Source organism: Aulonocara sp. 'chitande type north' Nkhata Bay, linkage group LG20 (genome assembly GCF_057382095.1).
Source record: "Aulonocara sp. 'chitande type north' Nkhata Bay isolate Kocher_YH1m ecotype deep benthic linkage group LG20, A_spYH_male_GT1.1, whole genome shotgun sequence".
Lineage (NCBI taxonomy): Eukaryota > Metazoa > Chordata > Actinopteri > Cichliformes > Cichlidae > Aulonocara > Aulonocara sp. 'chitande type north' Nkhata Bay.
The window spans coordinates 27,639,944-27,663,867 of record NC_141363.1 but is presented as its reverse complement, the minus strand read 5'-3'; the positions used below and the strand labels follow the sequence as shown (position 1 = coordinate 27,663,867).

Here is a 23,924-nt window from a genome sequence, read left to right as displayed (position 1 = left end):
ATTAAGCTGACTTTTAAAATTAATATATACTTGGACACACACACACACACACACACACACACACACACACACTTTATCCAATATGATTCTGGAATTTAAATATAAAATATTTTAAATGATTTCAGCTTCAATCCACGTGTCAAAGATATGCAGCAGTGACAATAGTCCATTTGATGTTGCATTTTTACAATAATACAGTTTTAAGTGTACTGAGTTGTAACAGTGTTTTTCCTGATTCTTTTCCTAATAGAATGATTTGAAAAAAAATTCTTCCATTACTTGACATTTTCAGCTAATAACAAATATTTTTGGTAACATAGGAAATATTTACTTAACTTAGGAATGTAGAGTTCAGACAGGCAGCACAAATGATTTGTTATGTATGTTAGGCATGATTTGATCTGATTTATTCTTGTGAAACTGTGTGTGTGTGTGTGTGTGTGTGTGTGTGTTGGGGGCAGTCTCCGCTTTCTATAAATGTAATGCTAATACTAATTATTTTCATTGGTGTATGACTTGTTTACAAATCAATAAGCTACACTTTATTGCTTCGAGCATTGCTGGACGTACAAATGAAACTCAGGTCATGAGAATATTTCATCAATTCAATTATCTTACAAAATGAAAAAGATTTTATTTATCCATATCAGATTTACATTTCATCACATGGAAAAAAGCTAATTTCTTTACAGTTACATTCAAAACATCAAATATCAAGAACAAGTTAAAAAAAGAAGATCCACTCAGCAGAGGAACAGACTTGTTCCTGGGATGGTCACTGAAGACAACAGACAGAAATTTAACTCACGTTAGTTTGAACTATGATACCCTGAACTCAATAAGGAATTCTGGACCATTCATTTAGTATTCACTTGCATTCTATCTTCTTTGGCTGCTTGAGAAATAACTGGAAATCTTGCTTTGGGACCTCAAAGGAGACAAAAGCGAAGCTGGAAAACAAAGAAAAAATGCAAAAGGAAAGTTTTATATGTCAGATGTCGTGTTCATTTTATTATTTCAAATCCTTTTCGTTACTTAAAAAAACATGACATCAAACACACAACAGGATGACACATGGAAAAAAGTTTCCAATTTCGTTGTACTGTTGTTCTATGTATGACTGTGCAATAACAATAAAGAGTTATCTGTATCTGTCATGTGTTAAGGCGCTGACAGAAACCAAAAAATAAAAAACTAAACGAGAACTGAATATTCAGTTTTGCGGGGTGGGTAAAGTTATATGCCCACAGTATATTGTGAAGTGGCACCATATAAATAAAACTGAATGAATGAGAATGATTAGTCACAAGGTAAAGCACACTTTTCTAGACCACAGGGATTTACCTTCAGGTTGTTCTTGCTGCTCCTCAATCATAACAGGAACATCAGGAGCAGAGACTGGCTGACCTATCAAGCCATCCAACATGTCTTTGTACTGCTTCTTGTGGTTAGGACGAATAAACATACCAAATCCTTAAGAAAAGGAACACAAGAAAGTCGTTTCAAACCACAAACATTTACAGGAAGATGGCAGAGAACATCTCATGATCTGGAAGAACACTTACTGACAAGAAGGCCAAAGTTCTCATCTCTCTCAGTGAATAAGTTCACTGCTGTGGTCACCAGTTTTTCATAGTTGTCTGTGTTTTTGTAGGTGTGAATAGCCTGAAAGAGCTGTGTCGATCTCTCTGCCCCAAGAGCTTTTTTCACATCAGTCAGAAAGGTAGTGTGGACTTCATTCTTTGATGTAGAACCTGATCAACATAGTTTTATGCTTAACCATCACTGACACACATTACATGACACAAGTTTTTTGTATGGGTATGTATTAAGTAAACATCATTACTGTTTGACAAAAATGCAGCATAATATGCAGAGAATAGGTGAAAACATCAGCTACAGGTAGACCGAGCAGTCAGCTGAGACTGCAAGACCAGGCTCACCAACCTGTGCACGGCCTGGATTGATTACAAGAAGGCCTATGACTCAATGCCCCACACCTGGATCCTGGAATGCCGAGAACTGTACAAGACCAACAGGACCCTAAGAGCCTTCATCAGAAACTCAATGGGAATGTGGCGTACAACACTAGAGGCCAACTTCAAGCCCATAGCACAAGTCACCATCAACCAAGGTGACTTGTTGATCTCCTCTACCAAGGAGATGCTCTGTCCCTGCTGCTGGTCTGCATAGGCCTGAACCCCCTCGTGAGATCATTGGCTACGGATACAGACTACAGAACGGAGCAGTTGTCAGCCACATCCTGTACATGGATGACATCAAGCTGTATGCCAAGAATGAACGAGACATCGATTCACTGATCCACACCACCAGGATATACAGCAATGACATCGGAATGTCGTTCGGACTGGAGAAGTGTAGTCGGATGGTAACAAAGAGAGTTAAGGTAGTCAGAACTGAACAACATTGCAGACACAGAGGACAGCTACAGGTACCTGGGGATCCCACAGGAAAATGGGAACCATGAAGAAGCTGCTAGGAAAGCTGCAACCACCAAGTACCTGCAGAGGGTCAGGTAAGTCCTGAGGAGTCAGCTGAACAGTAAGAACAAGATCCGGGCTATCAACACCTGATCAGGTAACTTGCTGGGATAATAAGCTGGCCAAAGGAGGAGATAGAAGCCACTGACATCAGACATCAAGACCAGGAAGCTCCTGACTATGCATGGACAGTTTCACCCCAAGTCCAGCACCCTGAGGTGGTACGCTAAGCTAAGGAAAGAGGCCGGGGACTGTGAGTGTCAGCACCACAGTCCAGGATGAGACAAACAAAAGCCAGAACACTCCACGGTATGTACCACCAGCAGATAGAGGAGGTGGCTGACATCCAGAAATCCTACCAGTAGCTGGACAAAGCTGAACTGAAATACAGCACAGAGGCACTAATCATGGCAGCACAGGAACAAGCTCTGAGTACAAGATCCATTAAGGCTGGGGTCTATCACACCAGGCAAGACCCCAGGTGCAGGCTGTGTAACGATGCCCCTGAGACAATCCAGCACATAACAGCAGGGTGTAAGATGCTAGCAGACAGGGCATACATGGAACGCCATAACCAAGTGGCCGGCATAGTGTACAGGAACATCTGTACCGAGTATGGCCTGGAATTCGTCTTTCATGTTTAAAATGGAATATTGTGTTATTCTTCCAAAATTCTTCCTTGACATTCTTTTCTAATCATGTATCTCACACACATTTCCAAGAACAAAATGAAGAGCGTGTTTCATACCGTTCTGCAGCATTACAGTCTTCTTCTCATCCTTGGACAGAGTGTGATCAGGTTTGTATCCACAGCCCTTCCCTGTCAGCTCCTGGCAATTTTCATCAAACCTCTTTTTGTGATGTGGGCGAACAAACTGGTAGAAGCCTGTGACACAAGGCAGCAACAGCAGTCAACTACAACCTGTTTTGCATTAACACACTGTTAATGTGGTGCCCTGATACTGAAATCATGACTTTGACATTGATATTATTCCTGTGTAGATATCAAGACTAATAATGTTGACAGTTATGTTCAGTTTTTCAAAAGTAACGTTGGGTGAGGTGTTCTTACACTACTGTGAAAAAACAGGGCAAACTACAAAGAACGATTCTATTATTGTAGAGAAATCTCTGTAAGACACAAGGCTGAAAACTCATACTGACTGACTATGATCTGCACTGTATCTAAATATGGCAATGTTCATGGGCAATTTAGGCAATCATTGACTGCAAGAGATTTTCACCCAGTTATTAAAAACAATCTTTATTTAAAATTATGTTGGTTTGTCTAACTACTTTGAGCTTCTGAAAATGCATGTTATAATTCCTTAACAGTTAAAGCAATACTTAAACCCTTTGAATTAAAGCTTATCTCATCCTTACCATGTGAACAGAGACACAACTTTTACAATTTTGCACTGTGCTCGAGTGCAACAAAGCACAGTCACTTGTTGTATATCAAATGAAACAACCTGAACGTTGCAGTTTAGAAAATGTGATCTTCATAGAAACCCTGCTTGTCAATACATTCTGCACATATTCAAACTATCGTGCTGTGTACGTTTTAAAACATACTAATTATACATATTAAAATAATTTAAAACACTTTATTGAAAAGAGTGCAAAGACTTTAACGGATTTGTAAATAGTTGCACTAGTTAGACTCATTTTACAAAGAGCGTAAAATGTCTAATCATAAATTAAGAAAACGTGTTCTGTAGAGTTCAGACGTCTGCAAAGCAGGTATACTTTATAGGTGGCAGCGTACTGTCATTCTTCAGTGTTAACTATGTGTGGTGTTTATCGTTTTAATAGCAGTGTATTGCCGTACCTTCTAGTATCAGTACACAACATGCAGTGCTACCACATGCAACACTGAGGCTCAGATACGAGTCTGAATGTTCAGGTCGCTTTGTGTTTATTAGAGCAGAAGATTTACCATGGAGGAGACTCTGAGTATTAGTGTCTTCACTTAAAATTGCTGTCTCAGTCAGCAGGTGATCCAGGTTGTCGGTCTTTTTGTAGGTCTGCAGAGCCCGTATGATGCGGTCAAAGCTGACCTGACTCAGGGACTTCTTCATGTCCGCCAGGAATTTCTTAGCCCTGCTCGCCTTTCCTTCTTCAGACAAATCCTCAGAGACACTCGGCTTCTTCAATAACCATGGAGGAAAAGATAATCTCAGCAGCAGTGTAAATTCAAAATGATGTTAAACAATCTGGTTCAAAGTTCACTGCCCTCTGTTACACATCTCTGTACGTCTACAGGTATGTCATCTGGACCAACAGCTTTTCTAGTTTTCATCCTCTTCACATCATTCTTACTAATTGTCTGCACTTTCATCAGGTGTGTGCACCATAGGTTTATTAGATAAATATTTGCTTAAAAGTTCAAATTGAGTTAACAGCAGGCCACAGATAAACATAATTATCCCAACCCTTTAAACTTTAACGATTCATCCCCAACTTTCAACAGTCAGAAAAGACGTTTTCACCGAGTCCAGCTGTGTGTTGTTTAGAACACCACTTACCTGTTCTTGGACCAACTTGATTTTACGTTTTCCACCCCGCAACTCATCCTCCATCCTCTTATCGTATTGAAGAGACAGTGTGGACAAATGATTTGCCTTCAAAAGCAAAACAAGTGGAAAATGTGGTATTTAAACTTTTTTGTTTTATAGTGTAACACCCCACCTCACCCCACCCCCCACACACACACGATGTGAGTTAATAAAACGAGCTACCTTTTCCTCTCCCATGGTAAAATCACTGTCCTCTCCAGTGCCGTGGTTGCCTTGCTCCAAAGCATCCAGCAGGTTGGCTGGTCTCCTCTGACTGTCCTGCACCTCACTCTCATACTCAAGGCAGATCCTGGCCATTCCACTGGCTCCACTGTTCTCATCTGACCACAAAAACAAGGGTTAAAATTCATCAAGGACTCACTTTAGAGTAGCTGTAGCTGGAAATTTTAAAACTAGTGCTTCCAGCTGTAGGTTTAGGATTAACTGGCTCTTAGTTGAATTTCTACCATTTATTATTGAAGTCTGTGTTTCTACTGTAGTTTTTCTACATTTCAACTGCATAATGAATTCTAAAGACACTCCTGTGAAACCCTTTGCTAAACGTATCTAGTATAGCAAAAGAACACCTTCATCTTTAATAGCAAAACATCAAACCACATCCATCATCTGTGTACTCACAGAGTCTCCTCCTCTTCAGGCTGGGAAGGCAGGTGTCCAGCACTTTGGCCTTCTGGGTGTGAGACGTTTGTGAGGAGGAGCAAGAGGTGAAACTGGAGGACTGAGTGTCTGATGAACACACAGCCGCACAGCTGTCTGCTGGAGCCTTCTTCTCAACCACAGGCCTCTTAAATGTATAATGCACAAACTGTGAGTATAAGCTGACAACCTGAACTGTAACCAAGTGTCTACACACCTTTACTGCACATGCAATGAATGAAAACCAGATAAACGATATGTTAGTAGACATTTATTATGAAAGTAATAAGGTTGACATGGTGTTAAAAAAACTCTTATCTTCACCTTTATTCCACAGAAACTCACAGAAAACACTTGACATCAAATTATATTTCAGCACGATGAACAGTGTCATAGCCATTAATGGAAACACTCCAGGTAATTATTCACTTTTTGTGTTTTAAATCAAAAAGTTTTCCATTTTTTCAGTGCTTAAAATAAAAAAACCTTCCCTCCAGATCAGAATCAGTACTATGAGCTGGTTCTTTAACAAAACTGAATAATGCAAGAATTTGCTGCATTGTATAAACCATGCAGGTGCGACAACTCACCATTTTTTGTGCAATCCTGAAGAACTGCGAGACATCACGGACCACGTTGCCAAAGCTGTCACAGAGGCGCACATACGACCTCACCCACGATGGAAGCTGAGCCCGGGCATCGGCACTTTTAAATCTGTGGGGAAAGTTTTCCTTTAGTTTAACAATCATTTTTTTATCATCAATAAATAATAAATAAGGTGACCGAAGCACTTAATTGAAGCTTGTGTGCTGCTGTGTGGTATAGTGGAGGATGTTCCCTCTGATGTGATGTTACTGAAGTAAACCAGCTCTGACCTCTGATCACACAAGAAGATCGCTCCATAGTCTTCCTTGTGACGAATCACTCTACCGATGGCCTGATTCACAGCTCTGAAAGCCTGCTGTTTGTACCAGTCTTGCCCTGATAAGTACTGTTTACACGCACAAAGACAGAGAGATCCAACTACCGTAATACGACAGAGCAACTTTTTAGTGTACATCAATAGTTAATTTTCTTTCACCTTGAGCCCTGGAGCTTTCTTTCGATTCATCTCATCCAAAAATTGCATTTTCAGGATGACTCGAGGGTCGTTCTTTGGAGGGAAAGGAAGGCCAGTGATGATAACACCCCGACCATAGGTGTCTGCAAAATCCAGACCCTCGCTCGCCTAGCACAAGAAGATATCATTACAGAACGGCTATTTGTGTAACCCTACACTAACATGAAAGAAAATCTGTCTATGCATCTTCTTAAATGTTTATCCAATTAGTCCCAGCATCACAGAACAGGAGGTAGCGTGCACCCTGGAAAAGCAATAAAACTGCTAACAAAGAGAGACAACCATTCACACTCACGAGCCATCATTACAAAAACATTGTGTAGTTATGCAGTGTGTCAACAAAAGAAAAAAAAATGATGTCACATCTTTGGCACCCTTGTCCTCTCGTGTCAACATGTCCTTTGAATATCATATACAGGTGTGGTCAGAGGTTTACTTGGTATAAAAGTCATGATTATTTGGGGCTTTTAATGATTTCTTCCAACTGCTTTATTCAGGGTGGAATGATGTTACAGCACTCATCTCTTATGACTTTCACAAAATTGAGTGCACAACTTTAAATTAATTGAGATTTTCTCTTATTCGCACTGGGTCAAAAGCATAAACTCAAATATTAACATACATCTGCTAAAATCTTTCATAAAGTCTTTTAACTTGATGAGGTCAAGGCCTATAAACTCATTAGTGATCATGATCCATTACAACTACAAGATTTGTCTGGATTGACCAATACTCAGAACAATATGAAAATCCAAGGAACTCAGTAATGAGCTAATAATGAGAACTGTAGATTTATGCCAATTGGAACATTTCTGAACTGCAAATTCCAAGATCATCAGTTCAAACTATTTAAGTAAATACAAGTTACTCAGATGTCTCACCACTTTATCAAGCTCTGGAAGGAGACTCAAACGGTCAGCCTCAGATTGAGAAAATAGGATATTCAACACCAACAGAATTTGCAGCTGCCCACACAGAGAAGGCAAATGATTTCTCGAGAAAAGTTTTTTGGACAAACAAGACAACGACTGTGTTGTTGTTGACAATGAGCAGGTAGTCTAAGGAGCTTGGAAAGAAAAGTGTCTGGACTTCTTTAAGTTGCTTGAAGACGTTTCACCTCTCAGCTGAGAAGCTTCTTCAGTTCTAGGGTCAAATGCTTTTCTTTCCAAGCTCCTTAGACTATGATAACCTGGATGACTTCACAGACCTTCACAGACAATGAAAACTGGACTGGACGAGTAAAAGTGAGGCCTTCAAACCTAAGAACACCGCGCCGACTATCAAGTATACAGAGGGATGATTTGCCTGTTGTACATTCATGCTCACGATGAGTGTACGTAAACTTCTGACTACAACTGCATACTCACTGTATACAGCTGAAGTTTTGAGGTGAAACATGATAACAGAAAACATTTTAGGACTTTTACAGACTTCATGGACAGCCTCCTCACCTTCCCTCGACACACAGCAAAGAAGGATCCTCCTTTGGATGCTGGATCATTGACTTTGCCGTAATAACCATCAATAACCTGGGAATAGACAGAGGCTAAAGTTTAATCAGATCTTTACTTTTTTTTTTTTTTTTACTATAAGCAACTTAGGAAATATTTTTAGATGTGAAAATGTGAATAGAGGGGTTTACAGCCAAGTGATTAGATACCTAAAAAAACACTCACGTCATTAAAGGTGCCCTTCCCTTTAGGTTCAACAAACATAGGCTTTATGTTCTCAATGCGGTTTGCATGTCCGTTAGCCTGGTGATGACACACATGCAGGAAATGATTTACAGCAGCATCTTAGATTGTTATAAATGATCCATTTGACTGCGGAGTAACATAAACGTAACATAAATAAATTGGTTTTTGACTTAATGATTAACTCTTTTGATATCTTTACATTCTATTTTTTAATATGCATTTCTTATGTATTTCTTGCACACTTCAGAAAGCAATTCTTAGCTTCTAATTAGTATAAGAAGAAGAATTTATGTAATTGAAATAATGATGAGAAAATAAAAAAATGTTAAAGCGATTTGGAAGTTTAAACTATGCTTAAATTCATGATGAAGTAAGGTCACAGAGAGAAACAGACAGGGAGGATGGTAAGGTGTAGTGATTAAATGCCAACAACAGTGACTGGATGCCACAATGGGTGTGAGCCCAGACATCCCCTCAGAAGATGTGACATCCAGGAAGAGAGGTGGGAGAAAGGATAACCAAGTATAATACTGTAGTGCAGAACAAATAAAGGGTTTTCCATCTGTCATCTAGAAGATGAGCAGTTAAAATAAAATAAAGTAAAATAAAAAAATTGGATCTCATAGTTCACAGTTGAAAGTTCCAGCAGAGACGCCAGAGGGATCAACTGCTGCCCAAACTATGGACTTACAATTTGGCTTAACATTCTTTGGTTCTTTCTCTCCTCAAACCCTCTCCTCTCAAAGATCAGAAGAGAATCAGCATTAGCTCCGAGTAGGTTAACTGAAAAAGTATAGTTCAAGTGATTTGATTATTCGGTTTTATGGTCGCGGAATTTGATCTCTGCTTTTTGCAGATGATGTGGTTCAGTTGGCTTCACCGGGTGATCGCCTTCAGCTTGCACTGGAATGGTTCGACTGAGAAGCGCTGGGAATGAGAATCAGCACCTCATTCCCAGCGCTTCTCACTCCCCAGGAGGAGGAGGAGTTTAAGTGTCTCTGGGTCTTGCTCACGAGTGATGGGAGAAGGGAGCGGGAGATCGACAGACGATTGGTGCTGCGGCTGCAGTGATGCGGACGCTGTACAGGTCCGTCGTGGTGAAGAGAGAGCTGAGTGTAAAAGCGAAGCTCTCAATTTACTGGTGGTCCCTACCCTCACCTACGGTGACAAGCTGTGGGTACTGACTGAAAGAACGAGATCGTGGAAATTGGCTTCCTCCGAAGGGTGGCTGGCCTCTCCCTTAGAGATAGGGTGAAGAGTTCAGCCATCCAGGAGGGGCTCAGAGTAGAGCCGCTGCTCCTCCACATCGAAAGGAGCCAGCTGAGATGGTTTGCGCATCTTACAAGGATGCCTCCTGAGTGAGGTGTTCTGCACTGCAAGGCTACTCAGCCCTGGTTTTTCGGGTAGGCAGAGTAGACATCGGGAGGCTAAGAGGCAGTTGGAACTGGACGAGTCCCCTCATCAATTGGCTCCATCTAAGCTCTCTGCAATTTTTAATACTCGTAGGCTCAGAGACTGGACTATTTAAACAGAGAGACCTGATCCAGACTTCCTGTACTGGGGTCCTGGTTCCACAGGATGTGTGACACAATTGTCACACATCCCATTACCTCTTATTGGCTGCTGACAAGTCAACCAGTAGCAGAAGCATTGGCATAGTCGTCTCCATATTAAATTTCCAGTAAATTGATTTCTAATTTGCTAGAAAATACAAAATATAGTTCATGGGAAAAAACCCCCCATCAACATAAAAGTCACTAGAAAAGCTAAAAACGCCGCGCCCAAACTATTATTTCTTTCCTCAGGTGACTCTGCTGACTTTCCACTTACTTTCCAGAATTCCAATGTTTTTTCCATTAAAGGGAAGGAAGGGAAAAATACTAAGAGTCCGTGAGGAACCACACGGCTCAGGTTAGCTGAGGAGAGAACACAAGTTACAAATATATGTGAGTATAACTTACAAATATATATCACAATCAAAACAAAAGATTTCACACTCCATATACAATCCAACATGGTAGCACTTCCTATGATAGCTCAGCAGTAATGTGGTAATAACGAGACATTAAAAGCCAAAAATGTAATAATATGGAAATAGCAAATTACTACAACTTAATCACCAGAATAATATCTAAGCAGTTTTTATTTTTTACCTCGTATCAACATTGGTTATAGGCGAGTTGTGGTAACGGGCCAAAATTGGGTGTAATAACATAGAAAAATGTATGCCTATAAGGCAAAACCAATTAGTTACAGTAATATACTGGCAATATGATATATATCATATATGACATATACCTGCTAATAATAATCTTCCTATATCTGTGCATCTGAATATGTATATACTGGCCCCTCACATTAACCTTATAATAACAAAGCAATAGTAACTAATGGTTAAAAAGTAGGATACTCTGTATTATAATGCTGGATTTTAATCCTGCCTTGTGTTAACAACCTTACTCTTTGTTTAAAGGTAACAATGTAAATATTATTTAATGTGTCGTATTAGTACACCATTAAACAATCTGCACAATCTGTGTATATACTTCCTATAATTAAAAAACAGAACAGAAGAAAAACATGTCTGTGTGTTAAATATAAATGTTATAATCATGTTATGGTTATTTTTTATTACATCACTGGCAAATAAATTTATGGACAGTCCTAAAACATTAATCCTGTTCATACAGATGTATTGTTGTCAGCAGTAGAGACATTTCGTCACTCTACCAGGTGACTGTCTCAGCTCAGGTTTCCCCCACCTTATAAACAGTACATTTGCATAATGACTGAAACCAGCAGCACTGAGGAACAATGAGCGGTCATGATTGTCTTGACCACTGATCAACAACCAACGACCAAATTAACACGAGCACCATCATTAAAATAGTGATAAAAACAATCGCACACTTGTCTTCAATACTTTTGGCAATATAGTGTAGAAATAGTAATATGTTATATGTCACAGCATCAGCCAGTATTAGTAGTATTATTAAGTCTAATCAATATATTGCTATTCTTATCAGTCATTAGTTTTGCTTCATAGGCACAGGTACAAGAGTACCTTCTGTTTCTACCTTATGACCCAGTTATTGCCAAGCTGTAGTAAAAAGTGCTACTCTTAAACACAATATCAAAAAGGTAATAAGCAATATGACATCACCATGAACAACAGAGCTAAAAGTTAACAATGTTGGTGATGTTAGCACAATCAAACGATTTCCATGCTGTATACTGTGATCTTACCAATGGTGTTGCCTAAAGACGCCATGTTTTCAGGAACAAACCTGCCACACAAATTTACAGTTTGAGTTCAGCACTCAAGTAACAACTTCAAAGTCAGAACCAGTAAAATATATATGAGGTAACATATAAAAAAGGAGCTCTTCCTTCCCACTCTCACCAACTGCTACTGCTAAGGGATTGTCTGTGTCATACAAATAAGGCAGATCAGGCAGCAGGACACCGGCCCTCGAGGCCTGGAGTTCCCCAGCCCTGTTTTAGAGCATCATTGTTTACTGAGCCACAACAGCTCTTATCTCCTAGTGACACATCCTCCATGAATTGAAAAGTGTATGGGTGCCTCTGAGGGACATCTCTCTAACACATTACACCCCCTGTTTTAGCCCTCTAAAGCCTAGCCTGTCGCTGATATCAGACAGGTTTTTCAACATCTGTAACTCCCATCTGTTCAATTGAAAGACTTCGTGGTTCCTGAAAGCAGCGATACAGTGATATTTGGGTCATAACGTTAAACCCAGGCACAGTGCTGCAGGAGTCCCAAAAGACTGGTTGGTTGAGAGAAGAGAGAGGGAGTGAGTGTGATGAAGCTCTACAGAAAACTGACATTTTATTGGGCATCTGGGTTCTTTTTTTTACCGTTTTGCTGTTTGTTGTTTTCTGTGTTGTTTGCTGAGATTTAGATGTGGTGCCCTGCCTGGGATTACCATAATGACCCTAATATAACTGAAAAAGGTGATACTTTCAGAAACTGCTGGAATTTTTTGATTGCCCCATTGTTTTAAGAGTTATGGTAATTTGATCTAAAAGTCTGACCTAAACCCTACAGGAGCGCTCCCACTGGTTTTAAGGGGTTAACAAATCAGGTTTTTTTTTATTTAAAACAAACAAACAAACAAACAAACAAACAAACAAACAAAAACTGTCTAACGTCTTACAAATGAATCAGCACTATATTGAAAGGTTTTTCATAATAAGATAACAGTTTCCAGTTACAAAATTTCGATTTAACCAAGAGTTACTTAAACTCTTATCAACCAAACACGTTCTATGGAACAGGAAATAAGGTTGGATTTTTTTCCTAGGATTTTTCATACATCTCCCTGACCCGGTTCACTATAAGTGTTATGTATCTCTTTATTATGTATCCTGCTGCGACACTGATCTTTCCTTCTTGTGAATGTGGATCTAATAGCTCAATGCCACTGACAGCCTTTATTGTCGTTGTAGGACTCATCTTCCTGCAAGGACAACCTGTTGTCCAACCACAGACAGCAAGCTTGTTTCTGTTTTTCCTCAATTCCCATTTCTCTTGTACTCCCTTCATTTTTTGTGTGTATCCTGAAATATCTTAGCTACTCATGCGTTTCCAGAATGCTTGCTAGCTTCCAGGTATCCCTCTTGTATATCCTAACCATAAATCTGGTAGTTGGGTTTTTTTATTATTATTATTATTATTATTATTATAGTAGTGTTTCCTTGCTAGCATTCTAGAATTACAACAAAAGGATCTCCTTTGTCCTGGTGTGACTGCCTTAGCAGCTTCTTTTTTTGTTTGCATTGTCACCTTGTCCATTGGACTGGTTGTGACCAAGGCTTGAACTTACAAACACTTTGATTCCCTCAAAAGCTTTAAACTCATCACTGGTGTTCTGATATACTGAACACTGTAGTGTTCTGTCAGGACAAGAAAGCCAAAGTGGTGCTTTCTTCATCAAATCTAAAAATAAACATAAATTAAAACGTACCAAAGTATTAATAATGTTAATAATGCCTTTAATACATTAGTAAGGAAAGCTGTAACTATGATGGAGAAAAGAGACAGCAGTTCTGACCATGTCTGGTTTAATGTAAAAGGCAAGTTGAACAGGTGAAGGCTCAGCAGCACTTTCAGATTTGCATCTATGAGAATGTCTGAATAAGTAATAAGTTTAACCTGCTGTTCTGTTTTCTTGCTAATTTTTATTTTGATCATGTATATGTATATACAAAAGTTCATTTAGCAAAGATTCAGTTAGATATCAAAAAGAAGTTGAAGAAATGCAAACTTATTTAATCCCACCACTTAATTAAGGTGAAACCAGTGAACAGTAGAAGTAATGTCCAGTCTAATACCTGCGTTGCCTTGTTTAGTATTGCAATACTTATTGATACTTTGGAATGAATATATCTTATGTGAGCTCTCCAGTTAAGTCTTTGATCTATTATTACCCCAAGAAATCCATTTTCATTGACTCTTTCAATATCAACAGCATTTATTTGAAGCTTAACATTTGTAGTTAAACTGCTATTTCCAAATAACATATTTTTAGTTTTATTCAAATTTAATGACAATTTGTTTTTATCAAGCCAAAGCTTCGATTTAATTATTTCATTAGTTATCTCATCGAATAAATGCTGCAGTTGCAAGTTAGTCTGGATCCATGTACTTAAATGGTCTCAGTTCCAATTGATCATATTCTGCAATTGTCTGACTGATGCAACTGTTTTTTTTTTCCAGATGTAGCCGAGTTGTTTATTTCAGTGTGTTTCAGTGAGTGTGTTTTCATTTTTGGTAATATAGTAGAAACAAAGTAGATAATCTGGAATCTCATGTCTTGTGAACACTGATTTTATTGCTACTATGACTCTTCCACTTTATGTGCTTAGCTTAATAATCTCTGAATAGCTCTATATAAGAATCAGCTTATTTACAGTTTACCTCTAATGCACAACAGTTTGATTGTTGGAGTGTTCATTCTAATATCAAGTGCCTTAAGAAGACAGTTTTCCTGAACTAGTGTTATATAAAAGTGAGTTGAAGTCTTCCACACACACAGCAGGATTTTACTTGACTTTCTAATAAATCAAAAGATGAGAAAAAATATGGTTTGACAACTTTTCCCCAGAGGTCAGAGACTACCATGAGCTAAATGAGTTTTGCCATGCACCTTCATTTGTATTTAGGCACATGGCAAAACTTGAACGACCTGTTAGAAAGTAATCATACGCTAAAAAAGAATACCGACCTCCGATCAAACGCTGAACTTAGGTGCGCTCCATCAGGCCCTTGTGCAATGATGCTCACAAAGATCTGGTCCCGCTCAATCACATGGTTGTTCTCCAGACGTACTGGGAATTCTCTGTAACAGCAGGAGCAGAAACTCACTGGCATATAGAGATGTATTACAGTAAACATATTTGGCCCAGATACATGCATAACACTGTTTCATTAGGGGCTGCACTGACAATCAAGTGAATACACTAAAGTTACGAGTTATTAAATCCACCTACGGTGTCAATTTAAAAGTCATACACCAGCCGCTTCATGATTTATCACATTCACAAACCTGTGTGTCCACACCACCCACCTGCCAGGTTGGGGGACAATCACACCCTTAAGGGGTAAAAACTGCCTGAAACCTCTGAACAGTTAATGCAATCGTTTGGACCAGGGCTGCCCAATCCCAGTCCTCAAGAGCTACTATCCTGCAGCTTTTAGATGCATCCCTACTCCAACACAGCTGAATCAAATGGTTTGATTACCTCTTCAGCATGCCATCATGTTTGGCAAAGGCCTGATAACAAGCCATTCATTTGATTCGGGTGTGTGGGAACAAGGATGCATCTAAAAGCTGCAGGACAGTAGCTCTCGAGGACCGGGATTGGGCACCCCTGGTTTGGACAGTCTGACTGTTTAATTTAAAATCCAGGTGTGGTTACAACATTTTCAAAACACATTAACTTTCCAAAAACCTATATGTTACATGTTTTAGATGTAATTCATCAGCAGGTGCTATGCTGCCTTTGGATGCTAACAAGTAAACACAGGTCTGTCTAATGTCAGAGTCATTCTTAATTATTGACAGATAAATGCAACATAATGTATCAGCATTCCTGGTTTATCCATGTTAAAGACCACTTTTTATGCTGATACTTCTGGCTTTAAAACGAATCATTAACTTTCATGGTGAGTTACAAAAATCACCAAAGATTTACATTTTAAGAACAGTTCACTCTGGACAGTGTTCAGCCTAAACAGGTATAAAGGCCATTGTGTTTTTGTTTTATTTTAATGAGCTGCTACTCAGGTGGGAAAAATTTAACTGTGCAGTCAGAGTGACAGCTAACTTACATTCTCATCTCAGATGTGAAAGACGACAGGGGAGAGAGGGTACCACTGGTCAGAATGATGCAGCGAACGCCTTGATTCACCAGATCTTGCATACTGAAGCCCGGAGAGAAGCACCAGTAACTCAGAATATTGCCTGCAATATGCAGAGAAACAAATCACATTTACTTACAGTACAAATAGTTCATACACTCATAACAGGGTTCACATTCTGACCTAAATGTAAAAAGAAAATATCATGATATTACATTCAGTTCATGTGACTCCATGTAACCCACCAACGCATCACGCTGTGCATCGTTACCTTGTTTTTTTGATGAAGATGAAGCCCACACGTCAACACTCTGTTTCTTTTTGTGAACGCTGGTGTCCCGATGGATATGAACCTGAGCCAAACACATGACACAAGCTCATCATTAGTCATTTCATTTCAAGAAAAAAAAAAAAAAAAAAAAAGAAGAAAAAAAGAAATTAAACATTTAAGATGCCGAAACAATGGTTACAGTTTCAGTTACTTCTCCATCAAGTGTGGCAAAGATATGTTAGCTGGTTCCAATATGAACACAACTGTACAAAAACACACCTTAAAATGAGCCGTGTTGGTCTCCATCTGGTGCTGTCTGTCCTTTTCTGACGGTTCACCACAAAATACCAGCTGAAAACACCAGAACAGAGGGGATCGCTCAAACACGCCACGAGGTGATTAAATAATTACTCTTTATGCAATAAATAGTAATAAAGTCTATCATTTTGTTGAATGATCTCAATCACACAAATATTATGGGACCAATCCAAAAACAAAGTGTACCTGTATGATATCAGACAGCTTCTGGAGTCCACTTGTATTGAGGAATATTCCGGGCTCTGGTGAGAAACATGCATCAAACAGGTCACTTGTTACTTAGTAGCACTAAGATGATCTGTATAATACACCCAGCAAATGTTACAGATGATAAATGAAGTGATAATGTGTCCTACGTCCTGCCAGGTATCCACTGATCTGCTCCAGAGCTTCATAGACTGCCGTCTTGTTGCTGTAGGTCAGATGAGCTCTTTCTAACACCTCATAGATGAAACTAAGACACAACAGAGAGACATGCAGTGCAGGTTTATTATAACAGTTAACATTCAGAATCATTCTCTGACCACCTAAGGAAGAACCCCACTAGGGTTTATGTCACGGTAGTCTAAGGACTATCCACACAGTCTCTGACCACTTTCTTCTTCTTGTTTTATTTTAAATACATGACTCCAACCACAGATTTGTCACAGTGTCACCACACTACCCTAAAATACTTTGGGAACATTTGTGTCAGTTTCCTGCAATAAAGTATGACAATATAAGTAAAACTGATCTCAGACTCAGAGCTTGTTGTTGTTCTGCTGTGTGTCCATTTTAACAGCGGTTAAATTGACTAAGGTACATTTTTAAAAAAAATGTTTTTTGTATGCAGTTAACACTGATTCACACAAAACATTATAGACAATTATTTCAAATATGGATGTAAAAGAAAAGCATTTTTCATGCTGCTAAAAATCAAATGTGATATCTCAGTTTTTCCTTCTGCACAACAATGTTGTACATTGTGTATATAACATGTAGGATGTCACCAATGTTCAATTTGTCTTAATCACTCCATAAATTCCACTTATGATCCAATAGATATGATCATTATATATAAGAACCAATGTATCTATAATAATAGTTATAATCAGGTGTTTTTCTTGAGGCCACATTGTTTTAGCCTTTTTTTAAAAGACTAATTTTGGCATTTTTCTTTTGTTTGATACATGCAGTACATAGGAGGCGGAGCCGAGTGAGGCAGGGGTCAAAGCGTGAACTCGTACGTGTCACTTATGATTTCTGATTGAGTTTGCATATAACCTTTGGGTTAGAGAGGAAATGCACGTGCTAAATGTCAGGAAGTTCTCAGGGCATTCCCATGAATGAAAATTGGATGTAGACAGCCTTTAAACATAACAGACATCATACGAAGCACAAACGCACAAATCTATGCATAAAACACACACGAGCGATACGACACACCAACCTGTGACGTGTGTTTTTTTACCTGAACCATACTCTATGGAACAGAACCGACTCAGACGTGTGTGGAAATAAATGTCGACAGTCTGTTTTGGAAAAATGACGAATTGACGCCTTTAAAATAAAATTTACTCTCATCCTGGTCAGATGTCATCACTTAAAGTCTTGTTTCTTGCCCTCATCCTACTGATGTTTTACACTGACTGCACTTCAAGTCTGGCTTTGTTGCCTTAGAAGCTTTCTCTCTTACATTGTCTGCTTTTTCCACATGACCTTAACGGCATTCAGGGAACCAACAAAATAAACATGAACAGATACATGTTCTTATCTGTTCTGTAAGGATGTGTGTATCTTAGTGAAGCTAAAACGCAAACATTTTAATGCCATCATATTTCAAACCTGCATTGTTGAAGGTGGAAAAGCTTTGACAATATTTATTATTTTCTTGGACAAGCTCTCATCAAGTGTGCTTTGAGATTTATTTATTCATTTTCATATGTTTGGAACAACTGTATAATCAGTTTATTAATGGGCAACCCATACGCTCTTATTTTGAAAGCCTGCTCAGCACTGCTGTCACCTACATTCCAGGTTTAGTAATGCCTTTATCACTTGGAACATCATAGGAATCAATGGCAGCTTCCAGATCCAGTAGTATCTCTGTTAAAGCAAAAAACAAGTTTAGAAAAAGACCTCCAATCACCAACCAACAGGACGACCGACTCCACAATACTTACGTTTGATTTTAGCGATGGTGGACAAATCTAACTTTAAACCTGAAACAAAACAAAAGACAAAATATCAAAAGACCTGCAGCTGACAACCTTTTACTTGCTTTACTAAAGAATAAACTAAAATTACTAGTAATAATGAAACTAAGGCCAAGGCAAAACTAAGGCTAGTAAAGTAGAAGTAAATCCAAACTTTTAAAGTATACAAGTAGCCCAAAGTACCATGACATTCATAAACAACTATACACTCTAAGTATTAGATGGAAAACTCTGTTAGGAACATGTGTATAAGCGAAGGTTTTCTTACCAGAGCTGAGGGATTCCACGTTGACGTCTTCACTCACAGAGTCTTTGTGGCTGATTTCTTTAGCCTGCTCCACAAGCAGCCTGTCCACAGCATTGATGGCCGAGGCTACATCATAGGGAGTCAGATCAAACGAGGTTGATTCTTCACATGTCTTCTCCTGCAAACAAAAAAGACATCAGATCAGGTGGGATAGTATCAACAAAAGTAATTATCAGCATAATTCAAATAACAAATATTCATTTTAAACATTATTATAAGTCTGTGCAACCAATGTTTTTGTAAATAGTAACTTTATTTATATAGAACCTCTAAACCCGGTGAATGAAATGAAAATGGTGTGTAGTTACTACATGTCAAAGAATGATAGTACAGGTAATGTAAATGTAGAGTTTGTCTGAGAATGTTGTGTCCACAAAAACAGATTTTAGTGGAGCAAACTGGCATTAGACCATCACAACCAACGAGTCCTTTGTCTCAAGTTACATTTGTTGCATTAAGCTGAATGAGATTTTGTCAGGAAAAGTGGCCATCGTGTAATAAATAGATGAAAATAACAGGATGAGCATGTTCCAGAACAGTGTTCACATTAATAATCATAACAAATTAGCTTTAATCAAGAACGACATATGCTTAGATTGTTGCTTTGCAAAAATCCCAAATATGTTGTTTAGCTCTCTACCACTGAAATGATTGACCAAAAAAATATTATAACATTGGCAGGCACCAGTGCTACACCTCAGCATCAGGGTAAGTAGGATTTTCAGAAAGCGTGACCTCTGACCTTGACCCTGAGTTCATGGTCACATATTTATCACATTCTTCAATGATGAATCATGCCTTAAATATGCAGCACCTTGCATTGTGCATTAACTGTAAATTTAAATGTAATAAGAAAATGTCTCGAGCTTCACATGTGTCGAAACAGATTAGCCAATTACTAGAGTTTGCTGCTCAGAGGATGTGTCACCAAGTTGGGAAAAACAACTAGAGACATAGACAGGTGTGGTGGTGTACCGGGGCCTCGGTTTAGGACTACGCTTCCTGCTGACTGTCACCCAGCTGTCCCGTTTTCCCGGCTGCTTGGGACAATATGCTGGGTGAAAGCTAACGGTGGCTATGCTAGCTTTGGCTGCACCTGCTACATGGGCCTGGCTAGATACAGGTGAACCCGGGACTCCAGAGCTGTAAACAGGCTACATTTATTACAAGTATCGTTATTACTAAAGAGGGCCGAGGAGTAACTAAAGCTCTGACATACTGAGCAGGAATGTGGAGGAGGGACAGGTGAAGAGGCCGTGCTGCTAGAGAGTCGGCTACAATCGAAGTGAGCAAATTCCTAAAGATACAGTGAATGAATACTGTGAGTATAATTAGTGGGTGAATCAAAAGAGAGTGTGCTTTGGTGACAGAATGTGAAGATTACACTGTGAAATCTCCAAGTTATATACATGGCATGATGATACAGGAGAATATATGCTTTGACAGGTTTTTCAGGTCATAGAAGAAAATACTTGTTCATTTGCAAAATACTCGAGATCTACTGCGATCTATAAATTATAATGCACAGTAATGACATGGGATGTAGTAAAAATCATACATTTTCTGAAGATATTAGTTCAATATCTGGTTTTCAAAGGAAACATTGGTTTTAATATGTCCTCATGGTTTGAGTAGACCAGCCCCTCTGATTTCAAATTAGGCCCGATGTGGCCTGCAAGTTAACATGAATTTGAAACCCTCTAGTGTAGACCATCCCCGTTTAGTAGTGGGTCACTTGTGGTCTTTGAAGCTTTTATATACAACAATGCCAATTTTTAGTGAATACATTTAACAGGGGAAACCAGATATAACCTTACCACATTGTGAGCTTCGTCAAAGATAACCACCGCTCCATTCAGGTCGATATTGTGTGCCTTGCGGCTCTGTGGAATGAGAGAGGGAGGGAGAGGCAGTTGAATATTAGCATTCATAGAGATTAGAAATGACAGTGCCAATCACAACACTAAAGTCTCTGTTGATGCTCATTTATGGTCACATATGTCAGCCTCAGATGTAATGTGTATGACAGAGCTTACCTTTGGATCTAGCAAGTAGTTGTATGGCATAAAAATGACATCTGCTTGTTGTTTCAGTGAACGGGAGAGGTAGTAAGGACAGACTCTGTGGAAAAATTTGCAAATGCGAAATCAAATACGTGAACTTTACAGAAAAACTGACTCATTCTGATAGCTGTTTAAAGAGATAACATAGTACAAAAGGTATAGTTTCCATCCACTAGCCTGTGACCACGTAGCCCAGCAGTTACTGAGTTTCAGTGGTTCTTGGACGAGTTGCTGCACTGTTAGGGGAGGTGGTTGTTAAGACTTTTAAGATTTATTGCTCAGATGACTGTTGCATTTTGACTCAGAATTTGAAGGGTTAAAAAGACATTAAAATGAAAAAAAAAACATCATGCTTCTGGTACTGTTTCTTGGTAGTGAAGTTTCAGGACAACTACTGAAAGAAAGTCAAAAAGCATCCTTCAAATGATAATGGCTCATTTGTGATAAGGCCCTTTCATTCATTTCAAATCTGCTCCAGTTGTTACTTTAGCCCTTCTCCATTTTCTATTTTAGCACTTTTCTATTTTCTTGTGCTCCTACCTGATGTTGCTGTCCCCTCTATCACAGCTGCGGTTTTCTGTTACTTGAAAGACCCACAGGACACAGGCCCAATTTTTCTCAACCACCTTTGGTGTTGTCTCCCATCAGGACCTGGGGACTTCTAGTACACATGCAGCACAGATGTTCCTGTATCCCACTCACTTGATCGTCCTTCTCAGTGTAGCCTGCCCTAGTTTGCATCTTACATCCCGCTACTATGCGCTGGATAGTCTCCGGGGAACCTTTGCACAGTCTGCAACTTGGGTCCTGTCCGTTAAGGACTCTGCTGTCCTTTAACCTGGCCTTTTCTAGCTAACATGTTGATATGTTGATGGTACGTCCACTGCAGGGATTGTCCATGATGGTTCCTGATCATGTCTTTGGCATACTTGGAGCAGCTCACCTCGGGTGGCCCATCTTGCTGATGAATTCATGGATGCTCAGTGTTTCATCCTGCATTGTAACTTCGCCTCTTTCTGTTGCCTGTGGTGCTGGGCGTCTGATGGAGATCTCTATACATCGTGAGGAGTTTTCATGTCCTGATATCAGTGGCCCACATATCCTCTAGTGGCCAATTTATTATTTCATAAATCATATTTATTATTTATTATTATTTCACACTCAGGCACTTGTAGATTGTTGATTTGACCACTCCTATTTTAGAGTAATTTGGGTTTTTCAGCATAATAATGTTCTCCTTCACTTCGATATGACTTTGGACCTCATAATGAAAGTTCTACTGAACTGCTACAAAATGCAAATTCAGCACTTGGAATCAACTCTAGATCTGTTATCTGATTAATATGTGATGGAATGAGAGAACAGTCCTCACCTGGCCATGAAACTGTCTATCAGTCAGTCATCAGACTACTTTAAACTGCTAAAAATAGAGGACGATGCATTAAAAATGGCTGCAATTCTGAAACAATTAAGACTTAATGTCTGTTAAACCCCACTCACTTTGCAAGTGTACACTTAAATCACATTTTTATTGTTGACTGTGAGAATCTACTGTATGGCACATTTAATAACTGTCTAAATGCTTATGAAGCTAACTGTACACTTCAGTTTTCCCCCCAACCACTCACGAGTATTTTGTAACTAAACAAGAGTATCGAAAAAAATTTTGTGTGTTGTTTTTTTTTTAAATATTTTTAATAAATCTGCAATTTTCCTAATTTGCAGAGGTGATGCTACAGTGGACCCTTTGGAAGTCTAGTTCTTGCTGCATGTTTAATATCCCCACTTTAAGTGGATAAGCAGACTCACCCACTCTAATGAAATGCCCATATTTGGTCACATATTTATTGGATCACTTCACTGTTCTGATCAAGACTTCAGCTTTCTAAATTGTGACCATCTGTAGATTACTGACAGATGGATCACAATGGAGGTTTCACACTGGAGAGAGTGCAGTCACAAAGCGCTGTACACAAAAGTTAAAATAAACATACCAATATAGACAATACAAAAGGTTACATGTAAATAAAAATGTATTTTTAAAAAGAATGTTGATCAACAGCAGGCTTGTTTAAACAGAAAAGTTTTTAACTACTTTTTAAATGATTCCACAGATTGAATCAGAAGCAGAAAAATCAAATATTAAGACATTAGTTTGGTGTCACACAGAGACACCCAGCCGCCAATGTTACCAATGATTATTTCTTACCAAAGAAAGAAAGTGCAGTACAGAGACTGAAACAGACAACTACAAAAAAATGAACACATGAACTACAAACCTCTGTTTGGTGCCAAATTGGACCAAATCTTCCACATCGAGGATAGAATTAACCAAATCTCTGTCAGTGCTCTTATCTAGAAGAAGAAGAAAAATCAAGCTTGAGATCTGGTATTTATAGGATACTAAATCACTGAAACATGTGATTAAAACCAGGGCCATCACAGGTGACCCCTTGCATCCCACCCACCACCTGTTTGACCCATTGCCCTCCAGACGATGCCTCAGGTCAGGCAGGTCCTAAACCTTCAGACTCAAACAGATTTTTTCCTAGAAGGACTATAATAAATCAAATACTATGTACAGAAGGCTAGAGTGTAATCAAAATATAAAGTGTAATTAATTATACATACTATTACAATGCTAAAACATTCAGAATGTATGAGTGTCATTATAACTAGCAGCATAACTAACTCCATACCTACTACAAGCTTTATCCAAAATTAAAGTTTGAAGCCTAAATTAAAAACATGTAGAGTTCAGGAGCGGACACACACCAGTCTGTGGCCTGAACTCAAAACAGGAGCTGGTTCACTTCATGTTTATTTATATAGAACCAACAAAAACAGTCACAT

At 38.9% G+C, this 23,924-nt stretch overlaps 1 protein-coding gene across 2 annotated transcripts in view; it reads right to left on the bottom strand.

The window, feature by feature from the left end:
- Positions 1-609: 609 nt before the first annotated feature.
- LOC147305816 (regulator of telomere elongation helicase 1-like) overlaps positions 610-23,924 on the bottom strand; it is a 43,819-nt gene continuing 20,504 nt past the window's right edge. The window contains exons 6-33 of one of the 2 annotated variants that reach the window (XM_086276077.1): positions 23,351-23,426; positions 21,045-21,129; positions 20,826-20,891; positions 18,970-19,126; positions 18,669-18,707; positions 18,516-18,591; positions 16,863-16,960; positions 16,693-16,748; positions 16,468-16,539; positions 16,189-16,270; positions 15,888-16,020; positions 14,782-14,895; positions 11,780-11,820; positions 10,364-10,449; positions 8,513-8,590; positions 8,288-8,365; positions 6,798-6,944; positions 6,592-6,707; positions 6,307-6,430; positions 5,699-5,864; positions 5,243-5,400; positions 5,030-5,125; positions 4,441-4,651; positions 3,250-3,387; positions 1,566-1,754; positions 1,345-1,473; positions 877-950; positions 610-778 (exon numbers count right to left, since the gene is read on the bottom strand). In XM_086276077.1, coding sequence (XP_086132203.1) covers positions 880-950; positions 1,345-1,473; positions 1,566-1,754; positions 3,250-3,387; positions 4,441-4,651; positions 5,030-5,125; positions 5,243-5,400; positions 5,699-5,864; positions 6,307-6,430; positions 6,592-6,707; positions 6,798-6,944; positions 8,288-8,365; positions 8,513-8,590; positions 10,364-10,449; positions 11,780-11,820; positions 14,782-14,895; positions 15,888-16,020; positions 16,189-16,270; positions 16,468-16,539; positions 16,693-16,748; positions 16,863-16,960; positions 18,516-18,591; positions 18,669-18,707; positions 18,970-19,126; positions 20,826-20,891; positions 21,045-21,129; positions 23,351-23,426 — 2,882 coding nt within the window. In that variant the 3' untranslated portion in view covers positions 610-778; positions 877-879. Of the gene's footprint in view, positions 951-1,344; positions 1,474-1,565; positions 1,755-3,249; positions 3,388-4,440; positions 4,652-5,029; positions 5,126-5,242; positions 5,401-5,698; positions 5,865-6,306; positions 6,431-6,591; positions 6,708-6,797; positions 6,945-8,287; positions 8,366-8,512; positions 8,591-10,363; positions 10,450-11,779; positions 11,821-14,781; positions 14,896-15,887; positions 16,021-16,188; positions 16,271-16,467; positions 16,540-16,692; positions 16,749-16,862; positions 16,961-18,515; positions 18,592-18,668; positions 18,708-18,969; positions 19,127-20,825; positions 20,892-21,044; positions 21,130-23,350; positions 23,427-23,924 lie in introns of both variants that reach the window. The other variant, XM_086276076.1, reaches the window with a different exon arrangement.